Raw genomic sequence first — 17,186 nt, forward strand, 5'->3', positions numbered from 1 at the left:
TTTAGAAGTATCTCCTGCTGGCCCCAGAGCCTCCAAGGCCCTGCTCAACTGTGGCCACAGCACTACTCTGCTGGCAGACCCCTACCAGCCCCCCTTGGTCATCCTTCGGCATGAAGCCATATTCTCGGCCCTCTTCAGCCCTGTCTAACTCCCCTGAGACAGGGATTATTTTTTCAAATAAGAACAGGCAATGAGATGAAAATGATTGTGAAAGGGCAACTTTATATTGCCTTAGGAAATTTTAATTGTTAACAGTGAAGATATAATAAAATCACAATGTAAACTGCTTTGTTTTCTCAGATTAAAAAAATGGCTGTTATTCAAAATACTTAAGTCAAAATAGCATGTTGTGGCAAAGAAGTTCTGAAGGTTCTTGGCTGTGCCAGACATCAAACTTGAGGGGCGGGAGAATGGCCTTAGGTTGGAGGAAGGCACTTAAGCAGCTCAGGACAATAGCTAGTTACCAAGTAAAAGGACACATTTCAATGGTTAGACTTGGTGTATAACTGTAACAGCTCAATGTCTACCTTAAATATGTGTTTGTTTGTTTTTTTGAGACAGAGTCTATGTCACCCTCAGTAGAGCACTGTGGCATCACAGCTCACAGCAACCTCAAACTCTTGGGCTTAAGCGATTCTCTTGCCTCAGTCTCCCAAGTAGCTGGGACTACAGGCACCCACCATGATGTCTGGCTATTTTGTTGTTGTTGCAGTTGTCATTGTTGTTTAGTAGGCCTGGGCCAGGCTCAAACCCACCAGCCTTGATGTATTTGGCCAGCACCCAACCCACTGAGCTACAGGCACTGCCCAAGATTTTTAAACTATGCAACGTTTACTTGGATTTTCAAGTTAACCTATCGACATTTATTTTAATAATAATTATGACATTTATTTGAAAAAAACTTATGTAGATGGCCATTACCTTAAAAAAATTTTTTTTTTTTTTTTTTAGACAGAGTTTCTGCTGCCTTAACTTTGGCATCAGCCTAGCTCACAACTTCCAATGCCTGGGCTCAAGTGATCTTTGGGCCTCAGACTACAGGCTTGTACCGCACCCAACTAATTAAAAGTTTTCTGTAGAGATGGGGGGGTCTCACCATGTTGTCCAGGCTGGTCTCAAACTTCAGGCCTCAAATGATCCTCCTGACTTAGAGTCTGTGGAAACTGTAATGAATGTATGCTTGTCTGTGGCTCAAAAGGCCAGTGCTGAAAGATATTAACCTACTAAAATAGACACTTAAAATGGAACATGGAAAAGATAAAAGTTAACATTGGTTTTAGGCTTAATAATCAGAAGTAAAGTCTTAAGTCTACTTAAAAATGGATGCTTTTCCCTTCAATTTCAGTTGCCGCTGATAAAACTCAAATGGGAGCTCTGGGGGACTGCTCAATGACAGCAAAACTAAAGAGGCTTTACCTGAAAGTAAAATCACTTAGACATCCCCAGGGGGTCAAATGTTTTTGCAAATATGACTAAGCTTAGTTTTCTACTTCAGTCACCAGCTAACAAGTAAGTACCCTGACTATCCTGCCTCAACGATTATTATTTACAATGTGGACTTCTTATCCCACAGTCTATATACCATTAAGTATCCAAGAAACATAATTTTTTTTTTAAACATTTTTTTTTTTTTTTAAATGGGATCACTCATGAGAAGCCTCACGTACCTTAAGTGACCCACCACGCTACACGGCCCTGGATGGTGGTGTGCTTCCCTGGTTACATTGCCCCAATGACAGGAGGGTAGCCTAGACCACCTAGAAATCACAACTGTAGTACCAGCTGATAATACAGACATGGTACTGCTATACGTATTCCATTTCAATTACACAAATGTAATGACACGTATTTTTCAAGTGTTTTTAGAGTTCAATCTCTAATTCCAGGTATACCACTAACTATATTGGGTCCAGTCCCAAACATCCTTCCTTCACTTACCAGCTAACTCTTTTAACCTTATTCTACACCCCAACATACTAAATCCCAAGTGCTTATAAGGATTAACAGGCTACCAGGAATAAAGCAGATATAAAACAATTAATTCCTCAGCACCCAAAAACAAAAGGGAAATGGGCCACTTATGCAAATGGGACTCTCAAATTAAACTCCCTATAAACTGAATGCACAGAACCAAATATGGCAGCAAACTTTCAGCTAATGCCACATCAGGAGCTCGATGTGTGTCCCTTTTCAATGTAAATCTGATTCTTACTGGGAAGCCTTGCGCTCTATGTTCTCACTCACACATACATAGAGGCAACAGTCTCTCACAGAGAATCTGTCAAACTTCAGGACCTAAAGACATGAATAGTTCTTGAAAGTTAATCTTAGTTAAGTAAGCTCACAGATATAATTTCATGATTTAATGAATTTGTGTTCATTTTCTACAATCACACAAGATACCTGCCAACTACTGTTTAAGTCTCTAGTGGGTATATAGCTCTTCAATGCAGAAACTTAGTCTCTTGTGTTGGTTACATATACACTGTTTTTATTTAAATTTGTTGAATGAGAAGAAAAACAAACAAAATGCCCCAATTTCTTCTGCAGGTCCAGTTCTCCTCTACAGTGGCTGGAATACAGTCAGCAAGGGGCCCAGGTGGAGCAATAGTTCATCTGGAATCTTTGCGAGTATTTCCTTTAGTGCCTGGCACAGTAAGGCACCATTAATCATGTAACAGAATACAGGAAATGTCCACAGCACACAGATCTAGTGACAATGTACTAGACAAGTTAGTTTGGTAATGGTGGTGGTGATTGTTTCTTTCATTTTATTATTATTTTTTTACAATAAGGGTGTAGTCTTTATACTCCACACACACAAAATAAAACAAGTGCTTATTACGAAAGAGTCCCTGCCCCCACCCCCTGCAGAACATCCTGAACATAGCAATTCAATAGAACAGAAAAATCAAGACAAGTTTGATTTCAAAATTTCAATAAAAAGCAAAAAGTATGTAATGCAACAGCTGTTCAACTTCCAACTCTAAATAGGCACCGTTAAACAAACACAAAACCCCAATATTATCCATTTCTCCAGCACACATTCCAGTATAAATGCTCTGAACTGTAATCAGCAAGTTAATGGGAACAGAATCTTTGAACAGAAGCTATATTGCTTCCCTGTCCCCTTTTCTCTAAGGATTGGAGGGTGCAGGTATTCAGGGATACAAAAGTTAGAGGAAGAATAATTAAAAAGAACAATTGCCAAACTGCTGCTGTTTGGACTGGAAAGGAAGACAGCATTTTACAAATGTTCAGAAAATCCCAAGGCAAATAACACAATTTGTTCACTATCACTCCTACTTGAAAGAATAAAGAGATCAGTGTCTTATTATATAAAACGGTACTTTCAGAATGGTATTATAGGTTCACCAGAAACTATGGATGTAGTTTTAGGCTTCAACAAGGAAAACAGGTTCAGTTCAGATCAACTTAGATACTGTCCATCTAGCCTAGCTGGCTCGGTGTTGGGATCTGCTCACTGTCACCCTGAACAGCTGTAAACTAAACAATGTATGTAACTCCACGGGAAGCTTAAGGATTGAAGATATGTACACCGCTAGTTAGATCTCCCCTGCTTCACGCTCTTCAGAGCTCCGCCTGTCTTCTGATCTGCCATTAGCACTCTCATAGGACCGCTTCTTATCTTTTCGATCTCTGTCACGAGGTGATCTGTCTCTTGAACTCCTGTCTCTGTCACGTGATGCTAAGTCTTGGTCTCTGAATCTTTCTTTTGAGGATCTGAAAAATATTAATTTGAGGAGCAAAATATGGTGGGAAACCCAAAACTCCAAAATAAAAAAAATAGGATAAATGTTAAGATGTTGACAGCTGAAGATATATATACCCAAGACAGAAGAGTCAGTTTTCGGAGAGAACAGAGCACTACTGTAGTGATAAGGAACTCAAACCAGAAGATGGGTAAAAACAAATGGCTGAGGGGTCACAAAGGAGAAGCCAAAATCATGACCTACCGGATGCTCTCATTATCGCAGAGACTACCACAAAGCTTTTCCAGTTCATAAAAAGGGTATGTAATCGCTTGTATTAAATTTTTTTTAAATTGAATATAGATTCCAAATTGGAGAGAAATCAGTAATTTAGAACAGAGGTCAGCAAGCCTTTTCTGTTTGATGTCTGGCCAGATAGCAAATATCTAAGGCATTGTGGGTCACGTTCAGTTTCTGTGTTAGTATGATTTTCTTTTTATCAACCTTTAAGAATGTAAAAACCATCCATAGCTTGCTGGCTGTACAAAAACAAGACTTCAGGACAGATTTGGCCTGTAAGTAATAGTTTGCCAACACCCAACTTAGATAACAGAACTACTTGATTAATAATATGGCTTAAATAACCATTTATTTATTATTTCAAAAATCTGCTTCACCACTCTTGTGTTAGTTCATTCCACGGGGTGGGGGGACAGAAGACAGAAAAATGCTCACACTGTAATAAATCTTGATTAATTTTTACCTACTCCGTTCCCATTCTCAATTTGGATAAGAAACATAAATAACCAAAAAAAGTCTTATCAGAGATTCAATCAGAAGGAAAACCAAAGTATATTATGGGATCAGAATAAATATGGAATCTTCTATACTTTCAACATCTAGAATGAATCAGTAACATACATGTAGTATTATCTATTTGGTTCTTTTACTTAACCCATGCTCGGAATTAGGATCTGTGGCATTGCTAAGAATCTTGAATAATACCATGAGGAAAAAAATAAAAATACTACTACCTTTAGTTTTAGAAATGTAGTTGAGGGTAAACAAAAGACTAAAAGATTAAATAATGTCAACTTTGAGCATTCTACTTAAGGATTTAATATTTATTAATAAAAAATGTGTAAAAAAACCCCCACAATATGAGTCTTGCAATTTCAAGTCTATACCAGCCCTACCCACAACCTTTGTAGGAGTAGACTATGCAGATATGATAGAAATGATGCCTAAGAATAAGGACAGATGCTGGTAGGTCTCAAAGGTCAGTAATAATAACTGAAATAAAACTATTAGATGAAGTCAACTAATGTTTTGTGTGAGATTACAATGTTCCACTTAGAAGCAGTTTCCATATACAATTTTACTTAAACACCAATAATCCTAATAAAACAGGTACTCTTACTATTTCTACTTAAATGGGGAAAGACAAGTAGAAAAATAAGTTACTTGGCCAAGGTCACGAACCCAAGTAGTCTGAGGTCTGCACTATACATGTTTGAATAGAGCACAAAGAAGAAAAGCTGTCAATACATGGTCCTTGTTTGCCAGGAAAAGATCACAAAAGGACAATCTACTTATACCAGAGACCAGTATTTCACAATGGTTAGGAGAAAAGAATAACATAAAAGACTTTTAACTGGAATTTGTACCTAGAAAAATTAAACCCAAATAGGTTATCAGTAACGTGTCATCTTAGGTAATCACACATAGTTTTAATAGCAATGATCTGCTAACTTTTGGTAAAAACAACAATGCTTTAAAAGATAATTTTAATTCAAAGATGAAAAGTGATCTTGAGAAAAGCAAAACTTTTAATAGTTTTACAAAAATAATCCTCTTTAGGAACATGCTGATATCTTAGATGTGAGGGGTGTCATGTAGTATGGTGGAAAAATTTCCCATATAACTCTGTAAGTGCAGGAAGCACTAGGGACTAAGGTAACACAGTCTCAGACAAGGGGACTTCATGCCCATCCCTCCCATCCCCACCACCAATAAAGACATTTGAGTTCACCAACACCAGAAAGAAACAATGACAGTTTGGGCAGATCAACACAAGAAATTATCTAGACTTCCCATCTAGAAAGATGATTCTCAAAATGTAGTGTGCAGGTAACACTCACAGAGAACTTTTTTAAAATGCAAATTCAGTCTCAAGAATATGAGACAAGAGACCTACACTCACTGTCCCTTATAAATTCCCTGATTATTTTCTGTATTTGCCTATCAAATACTCTATATAGAATATCTTTTTCCTGCCTAATTCTGCCTGTTCAAATTATACCCACTTTATTCAAGTTTCATCAACTACCTGAAGCCATTTCTAATTACTCTGGTATTTCCCTCATCTACACTCTTAGATCATTTATCCTATGATACACAATTTAACACTTTACAATATGTAGTCTTACAACAGTCTAATTATTGTCAAAGATGTTGGTCCTGTGTTCTAACACATATAGTGAACTTCTTAGAGCAACTTGAATAAAGTCGATCAACTAAGTTATTACCAACTTTCTAGTATGGTTAAAAAGTATACAATTCTAACTAATTAAAGACATCTTAAGGACTACTTAAGAAATAAACAAAATATTAAGAGCCTATTAACAAACTCAGCTCGTAACTTCAGGGAATAGCTAGTTGAGATTAAAAAAAAAAAAAAAAAACCACCTAAAAATTTTAACAGCTTTCTATGGACTGTATTATGGACTCTATTTAATTCATTGAAAAAGTCATTTTAATCATGGTTTATATTACACAGAAATTACCTGGTTATAGAACCATCACGTGACCCAAAAAGTTTTGGAAGCTTGGTCTGTCTATACAGACAATGAGTGCTAAATTCCTCTACCAAATTTTAATCCTTTGTCTGTTGTTAATAGGCATTCAGGTCCTTAAACATACCTTACCCTGCATCAGCACCTTTTGAGTTTTCTCATAATCCCAAAGAAGTCTTATAGCTTCCTTAAGGTTATGAATCTGCCCTGCCAAGCCAAAGGCATATAAAAATGTGTATCTATGACACAGATTAAACAAGAATATACTGGAGTATGTCTGCTCTGAAAAAGAATACCAGTTCAAATAAAGCTAGAAAACAATAAATCAAAGGCTAAATAATTATTTTAATGAAATGACTTCTCAAAGTCCCTAATTTGCTAATACATACTGAAAAAATGGTAGGGTATTGGTACCTTGCCTATAAAGAACTTTTATTAAGTAAAGACAAGCAACAACCTCTGCATACATCAATTTCATTTTTCTTACTTTGGCTCGTACGTATATTTTTTCAGAACTACCCATATAATCATGGAAAAAAGGGTTTGCACCCCCACACACATGTGTATATATTACCAAATGCCAAGTTTCAAACCAATAATCTAAGCTCTAAACATAAGTAACATAAGTAAACAGAAACAACTCTAAAACAAAAAGGTAGCTCCACATCCTCTGATCGACACATTAATACCTCCTCTTAGAGCGTTCTCTGCTCCTATCTCTAGAACTATGCCGACTTCTCTGGTGGCTGCGGCTGCGGCTGCGGCTGCTGGAGCGAGACCTGTGGCGATGGCGTTTCTCCCGAGATTTGGATCGAGTTCTCCTCTTGCGCTCCCGTGACATGGAGCGAGATCGATGTCTGCGATGCTCTCTGGACCTGGATCTATTAAGATATAATCTCATTTTTAGCTTCAACACTACATTTCTCATTTACTAAGACTTTTTATTTAAAAAGAAATTATTTCAGTAGCCTTATTGCCAATTCTACATTCCCAAATAATCTACCTTAAAATAAATTATTGGCATGTTAATAAAATAACTACATACTGAAATTTCAAAATAATAACCAAAACACTAATTCTCAGAGAACAATTAGCATTCTATAAATTTACATCAGGAATATATATAAATAAGGCAACATGGGGACCACTACTATATATGCCAGGCACCGCATTATCTAGATGCCTTATGAATTTAATTTCATTTGAATTTTTAAGATTTTTAGCATTCTTTAGAAATTAGTATGTGCCTGATAGGGACAGAATGAAGGAATATGAAAAAGAATACTATTTAGGGCGCCAGCCAAATATACCAAAGCTGGAGAGTTCAGGCCCAGACAGGCCCTGCTAAACAACAATGACAACTCCAACCTACTCCGGAGGATGAAGCAAGAGAATCGCTTAAGCCCAAGATGAGGTTGCTGTGAGCTGTGACAGAATGGAACTCTACCAAGGGCAACATAGTCAAACTCTGTCTCAAAAAAAAAAAGAATACTGTTTAGGGTAACTTACTACCTTTCTAAATTATAAAGGTTATGCAACCACAGAAATAAATTTAGATTTCCCACAATATGCCCAATGAAAGTGTAATTAAAATATGGTAAGGCAGTTCTCCATCCAAGTAGCACACAATTTAGAAGGAAAAAAACGCAAACATCATAATTGCAAAAACAAAACATGTTTCCAATGAATACACAGAAGAAGGAAAAACATTCTGAAGAAATGTGAATGAAGTGTGTGAAGGGTGAGGATGAGAAGAACATGAACATCTAACGAAAAACAAGGGGGAAGAGAGGTGAGCAGCTCTGCTCCAAGACTCACTTACAGAGTGGTGGAAATGTGCTCAATTCGATTGTAGTGACAGTTCCACAACTTTAAATTTACCAAAAATCATGGACTTTTAAAAATGAATATGTGAAGTTTACCTCAATAAAGCTGTTAAACTTCTTAAAGTTACTTTAAGAATGTGTTTTCTCATAATTTGATATGGTTAAGTTCAAAAGCACATTATACAAGTGATAGATTTACCAACTGAGTTCATTTTTAAATGATTATTTTGTTATAAATGAAGTTTAAAAGCATTCAGCTTATGTCAGTATTACAGGGACATGTCCTGGACTTAGCAACAACAGCTGAATAAAATGTTTTCAAAAAGGAGAGGGGAGAGGAATATAAATCTCTCTCAATATAAGTTTTTTCAAAGGATATTTTAAACACTCATTGTGAGCTAGCTATTATGTATCTCTTTCTTCTGATGCATACTTTTTTTTTTTTTTGAGACAGAGTCACTTTATTTCAGAACATTAAGGAAGTATAAGTGTTTTTATCACATGGATATCTTTTTTTTTTTTTTTTTGATACAGAATCTCACTATGTCATGCTTGGTAGAGTGCTGTCGCATCACAGCTCACAGCAACCTCAAATTCTTGGGTTTAAGCGATTCTCTTCCCTCAGCCTCCTGAGTAGCTGGGACCACAATGCCTGGCTATTTTTTGGTTGCAGTTGTCATTGTTGTTTAGCAAGTCTGGGCTGGGCTCGAACTTGCAGGCCTCGGTGTATGTGGCCAGCACCTTACTCACTGAGCTACAGGCGCTGAGCCACTGATTCATACTTTTATTCATTTTTTAAAACATTCTACATCCATTCAAAAACTATTTACTGGATACTTTCTGCTCCCAGTGTAACTCTCTAGTACCAGAGATCAAAGAGCAAACAAAAATCAAAGTCTTTATCTTTTCAACAAAGGGACCAGCTTATATTAATCCACCAGAAAATAAGAGTATTGTAATTTAATGTTTCTACTTCTCAACAAGGATCTGAGAAACAGTAATATAAATTAGCTGGCACAATTGGTCCCATTTATTAATAGTGTTAATTTCTTAGGGTTTTAAGCAAACATACCATTGAAATATTCTAAAAAGTACTAAGGGGCAGATAACATAAATACAAGGTTGTTTTTTGGTTTTGTTTTGTTTTGTTTCCATAAAAAATGCTCTACTTTTAGGGAAAGGTTCTTAGGCAAAAGTTAGTCTCTATAGAGTACTCAAAAGGTTTCAAAAAGAAAATGTGATCTAAATAAGAAGAATCGTAGGATTTGAAAAAGAATGAGAACAGGCAATTTGGATGGGAATGGCTTCGTGAAGAAGGCTCAATAACAGGAGTAAGAATAGCAAATAAGAATTAATAATGGAGTAGAACATGTTTCCCCAATTTTCTCAGACGGAAAAAAATTATCAGCAATTAGCAAAATCTATAAATGTTTCAAAAAGCCCCTAAATATTAACACTGAGAGTCAAAAGATGGTACCCCTTTGAAAAATGCAAGTTTCTGTAATCACTGTTCAAAGAGATTGCTCTTGAACTCATCTAAACTCATATAAAGACTGGAGCATATGTTAAATATTTTAGTCTTCTTCAACCCACAGTGAATCTCACACTCAAATTTTATCTTGTATTACCTATATATCTATCTTATCTATACTTCACAAGTGTCTTCTGACTTTTAAGTATCTTTTGAGTTTCTTCTCAAATAACAACACTGAAAACTGAGCTCCAAAACAGAATACTATTTTATTGTCTCATTCACTTTATTTATTTTTTGAGACAGTCTCATTCTTTGGCCCTGGGGTAGAGTGCCATAGCATCATCATATCTCACAGCAGCCTCAAATTCTGGGCTCAAGTGATCCTCCTGCCTTAGCCTCCCCAGTAGCTGGGACTACAGGTGCCTACCACAATGGCTGGCTAGTTTTTCTCTATTTAGTATAGACAGGGGTATCTCTCTTGCTCAGGCTGATCTCAAGTGATCCTCCCACCTTAGCCTCCCATAGTGCTGGGATTACAGGTATGAGCCAGCACACCCAGTCAAATGTCTCATTAATTTTTACAAGCTATTTAATCTATAAAAACTACCTTTGAAAAAAACACATGCTTCACTACTTACACCTGTCTTGTGTAATACCTACCTTTTGGGATTCTTGCTATGTGATCGGGACCTAAAAAAAAGAATACCCATTTTTAGAAAAGTGACCATGAACAAATCAAAAACCGTGTGCTAGTGCAATGTGCTGTTAAATTTTATTACTCTTGATTACTAATTTTTATATTAATGTTATAAATATAAAGCATGTGCTAATGAGCACAATGTTTTCCAAAATGCACCAACTCTAAGATCACCACATTGCCAGGGCTCCCTTAGTTCAGAATACTCAGTTTTTTGTTTTGTTTTTTTTTTTTGAGACAGAGTTTCATTTTGTCACCCTCAGTAAAGCACCATGCTGTCATAGCTCACAGCAACCGCAAACTCTCCCACACAAGCAACCCACACTTCCTCTACTTTCTCTTCACATACAAATATGAAAGTACAGTCCTTCAAAGATTTTTGTTCTAATTTGACTGTCACCTCAGCTGAATCTTAAACTGAGATTTCCAATGTTACCTAAAATGTCATTTATTTCAAGTGAAAGTTTTCTATTATTAAAACAGTATCATTTACATAGACTTAAATATTAGAATACTGGGCAATATTACCATAAAGTTTTAGTGTACATAAAAAAGAAAGACCTATTCTCATACTACACATATAAACGGTTTTAATTAGTTTAAGCACATCTGCCAACTCTGAAGATTCAGAGATATGTAGTAAGACTAAAGGAATATTGCAAATTAGAACTATAGGCAAATCCTTTGATAAGCCTGTTCATCCTAAAGTTGTTAAAGAAGTTATAAAGTTACAAAGAATGTTACCATCACAATGCTATGCTATAGATGCCACTGGGTAAAAAGTGACTCAAAAGAATGTTGAGACATTCTAAATATGAATAATTATGATTTGCTCAGTTAATGAATACTAATAATATAACCAGAATGTGTACATTTAGCCTCTATTAAATTAATGAAATTTTTATGGTTTATGGCTTCTAGAATTGAGGAAAGGAAGAACCAAAGTAAAATGTATAAAAAAATTAATGGAACAAAAAAACCCTGAAACTTTTTATCAACATGTGTAATATGCATCATAAAAACAAAAACAGTTCTATGCCAATGTAGGGTACAAATCTAGCCCAATCTGAAAAATTAAAGAGCTAGAAAAAGGTTTGTTATAAATTTTATAAGACAAGGATATGAGGCATTCTTTATTCACTCTTTCACACATTTTGAAGGAAATCATCTTCAGCTAAATAGTTAAGAGTTAATATATTTCTATAATTACTAATATATACTTGTATAATCCGCATGGTAGTATTTTTTAAGTCAGCATAAAACTCATGTGTTGCATAACAAATTTATTAACATATAATACTTTATATCAATAGTATCTTTTTCTAGAAACAAGGAGATTCAACTTCAAATACTTGGACCATTGCTCCATACCTCCTCAGCTTCTCCCTTTCTTCTCTCTCCCTTTCTTCTCTTCGTTTCAGGCGTTCTTGGTTTCTTTTCTCCTGCTTCTCAGCTACAACTCTCTTAAAAATGATATAATAAATGAGAAGTGTTATTTATTGGGTCCAACCTTAATTAAGCTTTACCCTTAATTTTAACATATCTGGTTTCCAATACAGTACAATTACTATCAAAATCTATTTAAGGATGGGTATGGAATAAAAACTACTGAGGACAGTGAAGAATATTCTGGTGAAGGGCACACCACTCCTGACTTAAGCATTATACAAGATATCCATGTAGGCTTGGACACACAGTTCAGTGGTGAGGGTACCAGCCACATGCAATGGGGCTGGTGGGTTTGAACCCAGCCAGGGCCTGCTAAACAACAACAGCAAAAATAGCCGGGCATTGTGGCAGGCACCTATAGTTCCAGCTACTTGAGAGGATGAAGCAAGACCATTGCTTAAGCCTAAGAGTTCAAGGTTGCTGAGAGCTGTGACGCCACAGCACTCTACCAAGCATGACATAGTGAGATTCTGTATCAAAAAAAAAAAGATATCCATGTGATAAAAACACTTATAAAAACTTCCTTAATGTTCTGAAATAAAAAAACAAAATAAATCTGTTTAATAGCAATTCAATTTGAAATTTTGCCAGGTGTGATTATTAAGCTTATAAAAAGTCTGCTTTTCAAAATCTTTCCTCCTTTTCTAGAAAATTTCATGTTTCTCCATGACTTCTTTTTCCTTTTTTTAAATTTCAGATTAATATGAGGGTACAAATGTTTAGGTTACACTATTTTTTTGTTGTTGTTGTTAGAGACAGAGTCTCACTTTATTGCCCTCAGTAGAGTGCTGTAGCGTCACAGCTTACAGCAACCTCCAACTCCTGGGCTTAGGTGATTCTCTTGCCTCAGCCTCCCAAACAGCTGGGACTACAGGTGTTCGCCACAATACCCAGCTATTTTTTGTTGCACTTTGGCCTGGGCCAAGTTTGAACCCACCACCCTTGGTATATGTAGCCAGTGTCCTACCCACTGAGCCACAGGCACTGCCAGGTTATACTATTTTAATTTCCAAGGTAAAGTTCAAGATGTAGTTGAGCCCTTTACCCAGGGGATTATGCTGTATACCCTTACACTGTGCATATTAGGTCAGAACTTGCCAATCCCCCCCCCTTTCCTCCTCCCCTCCTCACTTAAATATACTTGTGTTTTTTTTTCACATGGGCATGTGGTTGTTCATATATTGGTTTCATATTAGTATTGAGTACCTAGATCCTTGCTTTTCTATTCTTGTGATATTTTATTAAGAGGAATGTGTTTCAACTCCATCCAGGTAAACACAAGAGATGTAAAATCTCCACCCTTCTATGGCTGAATCGTACTCCATGGTATACACATACTACAGTTTGCTAATCCAATTCATTTCCGTGATTTCTTTTTCTTTCTTTTTTTTTTTTTTGAAATGGTGAAAACACAGATAGTATACTGTCATACTTAAATGCTTTTCTTTAAAAACACAATTCCATTCCTTATATATATTACAAAACAGCCTTAAAGGAAGAAGTGACACCTTTCTACAGTACTTAAGATACTCAGTAACAGAAATGAAAAGCAGTCTAACAGAAACAAAGGCAAATCTTCACAGCTATATGATTTCAGCAGCCAAAGCTGGATGATGGACTGAAACATTACTATATAACTGGGACAAAAACATACAATATCACAATACTAAGCAAAAACACTTTACACCCAAAGAAATAAAACAGGTTACAAAATGCATTTCCATGATTTCTTAAGGACATTTCAAAATCACAAGATTTTCCTCCTCTGAATGTTTTCCAGCATTATTTGGTATTTTTAAAAGAACATTTACCATTACAAATCATTATGAGTTTCCATGCCCTGTGATTTCTAATATGGAAATGTCTTTTGCCACTTCCAATCATCATCCTGAGGCTGCTGCTTTTAAAGATATAAGTACAATGCTAGAGTCCTAGTGTTAGGCCTTTATCTGTACAGACTCCCAGGTAGGTACCACTTCTGAGTTTTAACTCACAGCCCAACAAACACTTGCTGTATTAAAACTCATTTTGACTGTTTAAAAAATGATGATGGATCATCCCAACTGCTCAGAATAGTAAGAGCAAAAATGAGCACATTCTAATTCCACGCTATTTTAAATGTCAAGCTATACACAGCTACAGCATGAGTTAATTCCAGAGCTAATTATTATTGATACATAGAAAGTGATTGCCCATTGTTTCATCTTTGAGCCAGTTCTCAATTCACAACAGAACACAACAGAACACTACAGTTTTTTTTTTTTTTTTTTTTAGTGCCACAATTCTTAAAAAGCCACCCTTATCAGACAACGTACTGGCATTAGTAATTCCTTTTTCCTTTTTGAGACAGGGTCTTACTCTGTCTCGCTGGCTAGAGCACAGTGGTATGATTGTAGGTCACTGGAACCTTAAATTCCTAGGCTGGAGCGAGTCTCCTGCCTTGGCCTCCCCAGTAGCTGAAACTACAAGTGCATGTGCCACCATGCCCAGCCAGTTTTTCTATTTTTTGTAGACTCAATCTCCTTAAGCGATCCTCCTGCTTCGGCCTCTCAAAGTGCTAGGATTGCGGCTCGGCACCTATAGCTCAACCGGCTAAGGCGCCAGCCACGTACACCTAAGGTGGCGGGTTCGAATCCCCAGCCTGGACCCGCCAAACAACAATGACGGCTGCAACCAAAAAAAAAATAGCCAGGCGTTGTGGCGGGCGCCTGTGGTCCCAGCTACTTGGGAGGCGGAGGCAGGAGACTCGCTTGAGCTCAGGAGTTGGAGGTTGCTGTGAGCTGTAATGCCATGGCACTCTACCCAGGGGGATAGCTTGAGGCTCTGTCTCAAAAAAAAAAAAAAAAAAAAAAAAGCGCTAGGATTGCAGGCCTAAGCCACCACACCCAGCCTGATTGTCTTTAAAAAAAAAAAAAAAAAGTAGGTAATATCCTAAGTACTTTATGATATGGGAACAAAAGTAGAAAATAAGGCTTAGAGGTTCTACAAGCTTGTTATTCGGTGAAGAACAAAATATTTCACATCGGGTTCCTTTTTCCAAATCTTCCCATAAATATATTAATATTACATTGATTTTATTAAAAAGATAACAAGGTAAATTTCAGGGGATTTGTACAAATTTATTAGTTTAGAAACAAGTTTGAGAGCTTCCTAATTCAGCATACTATCCAACATAAAATGCTACCTCCGGCTCAGCGCCTGTGGCTCAAGTGGCTAAGGCGCCAGCCACATACACCTAAGGTGGCAGGTTCGAATCCCCAGCCCGGGCCCACCAAACAACAATAATGGCTGCAACCAAAAAATCGCCAGGCGTTGTGGCGGGCGCCTGTAGTCCCAGCTGCTTGGGAGGCTGAGGCAGGAGACTCGCTTGAGCCCAGGAGTTGGAGGTTGCTGTGAGCGTGATGCCATGGCACTCTACCCAGGGGGATAGCTTGAGGCTCCGTCTCAAAAAAAAAAAAAAAAATGCTACCTCCTAAAATAATAGGATTGTTAATAGATACTAAACATACCTGAATCAAAGTTAAGAATATTGTACATAAAGGTAATTAATATTGATCAAAAACCAAGTGGTTAAACAGAATAAAGTGGGGACATTAATTTACCAATGTACCTTTAATTCTTCAAGCTTCTCTCTTATTTCAATAAATCCCAGGTGCAGTTTACCCCCAAAATGATCAGCCAATCGTCTGTCATTATCATGAAGACCTAAATAGGCAGAGCAGACTTCACAGACTCGAAGCTTCTGCTGTTGGAAACTGGAAGCTGGCATAGAATTCCGATAAACTTCCTAAACAAAAGTCACAAAAACAATCATCGTATAAAGCCTCATTAAAAGTCATACAACTGAATAAACTACATTATGCTTGGACAAAAATTTTTTCTAACTAATACACAAAAGCATGGCTATTTTGTCATGAACATTATGTGTGCCCCTTTATCCTTATCTTCTATCCTTGGGACCTCTCCACTGGAGATCAAAGGTCATACACCCTACAAAAACTTTTGTCAAGAAACTACCAAAATAATTCTACCATGGTAGACAATACAATTTTTTGAAAAGGTTTTTGCCATACCATATGCTACAATGCTGTTTTCCTATAACTTGTGCTAAACATGAGGTGTAGGCCAGGCACAGTGGCACGCGTCTGTTTTCCTAGTACTTTAAGAGACTGAGGTGGGGGATCTCTTGAGGCCAGGAATTCAAGGTCAGCCTGGGCAACACAGCAAGACCCCAGCTTTAAAAAGAAAGAAAAAAATTAGCCAAGCATGGGTGGCATACGCCTATTGTCCCAGCTACTCAGAACACTGACACAGGAAAATCACTGGAGCATAGGAATTCAAGGTTACAGTGAACTATAATCATGCCACTGTACTCCAGCCTGGGTGACAGAGTAAAACCCTGTCTCTAAAAAAAAAAGTAATGGATTGTAGAATCAAATGGTAATTAAAAAAAAAAAAAAAGTAATGGTGGTGTGTGGTGGCTCCACCTGTAATCCTAGCATTCTAAGAGGCTGAGATTGAGCTCAGCAGTTTGAAGTCAGCCTGAACAACAGTGAGAAAGAAAGAAAAGAAAGGAAGGAAAAAGATTAGCCAAGCATTGTGGCAGGTGCCCATAGTCCCAGCTACTTGGGAGGCTAAGGCAAGAGTTGAGCTCAAGAGTTTGAGGTTGCTGTGAGCTACGATGACAGCACGGCACTCTACCCAGGTAGACAAAGTAAAACTGTCTCAAAAAAAAAAATAAGACAATGAATAAAACGTACCTTAGATTAAGGTGTCTATACTCGTCCATTTTATTTACTAGTTAACTAATGAAATAATAAAAATTGGCCAGTTTGCCTACCCACTGTGCCCTTTCTCTGTACTGATAGATTTCTGGGTTTTGTTTGAGTCAGCAATATGCCCAACTAAAAATACTCTTATTTCCAAGCTTTCTAGTAGCTTTGACTAAGAAAATGTCAGTGGAAATTGCCAGATAGAATCTACAAGAAAAAAAAAATAGAATCTATAGGAAAGTTCTTTAAAAGGCAATCAATAGATTCAAACAAAAAATCACCAACAGCTGATACAACCTGTGGATCAAAAAGTGATGAGAAACATAGTATTTATATAGTCTTAAAAGTATCAGGGCTCGGTGCCTGTGGCTCAAGCGGCTAAGGCGCCAGCCACATACACCTAAGGTGGCAGGTTCGAATCCCCAGCCCGGGCCCGCCAAACAACAATGATGGCTGCAAT

At 37.1% G+C, this 17,186-nt stretch overlaps 1 protein-coding gene across 10 annotated transcripts in view; it reads right to left on the reverse strand.

Moving 5' to 3' along the window:
• Positions 1 to 2,474: 2,474 nt before the first annotated feature.
• Positions 2,475 to 17,186, reverse strand: part of LOC100947781 (putative RNA-binding protein Luc7-like 2) — a 66,224-nt gene continuing 51,512 nt past the window's right edge. For all 10 annotated transcript variants that reach the window (XM_012806269.2, XM_012806276.2, XM_023514180.1 and 7 more), the window contains 5 exons: positions 15,565 to 15,741; positions 11,877 to 11,968; positions 10,469 to 10,498; positions 7,198 to 7,389; positions 2,475 to 3,744 (listed from right to left, as the gene is read on the reverse strand). In XM_012806269.2, coding sequence (XP_012661723.1) covers positions 3,567 to 3,744; positions 7,198 to 7,389; positions 10,469 to 10,498; positions 11,877 to 11,968; positions 15,565 to 15,741 — 669 coding nt within the window. In that variant the 3' untranslated portion in view covers positions 2,475 to 3,566. The remainder of the gene's footprint in view (positions 3,745 to 7,197; positions 7,390 to 10,468; positions 10,499 to 11,876; positions 11,969 to 15,564; positions 15,742 to 17,186) is intronic.

Source organism: Otolemur garnettii, unplaced genomic scaffold (genome assembly GCF_000181295.1).
Source record: "Otolemur garnettii isolate 467f Iridium unplaced genomic scaffold, OtoGar3 scaffold00049, whole genome shotgun sequence".
In the NCBI taxonomy this organism is placed as follows: domain Eukaryota; kingdom Metazoa; phylum Chordata; class Mammalia; order Primates; family Galagidae; genus Otolemur; species Otolemur garnettii.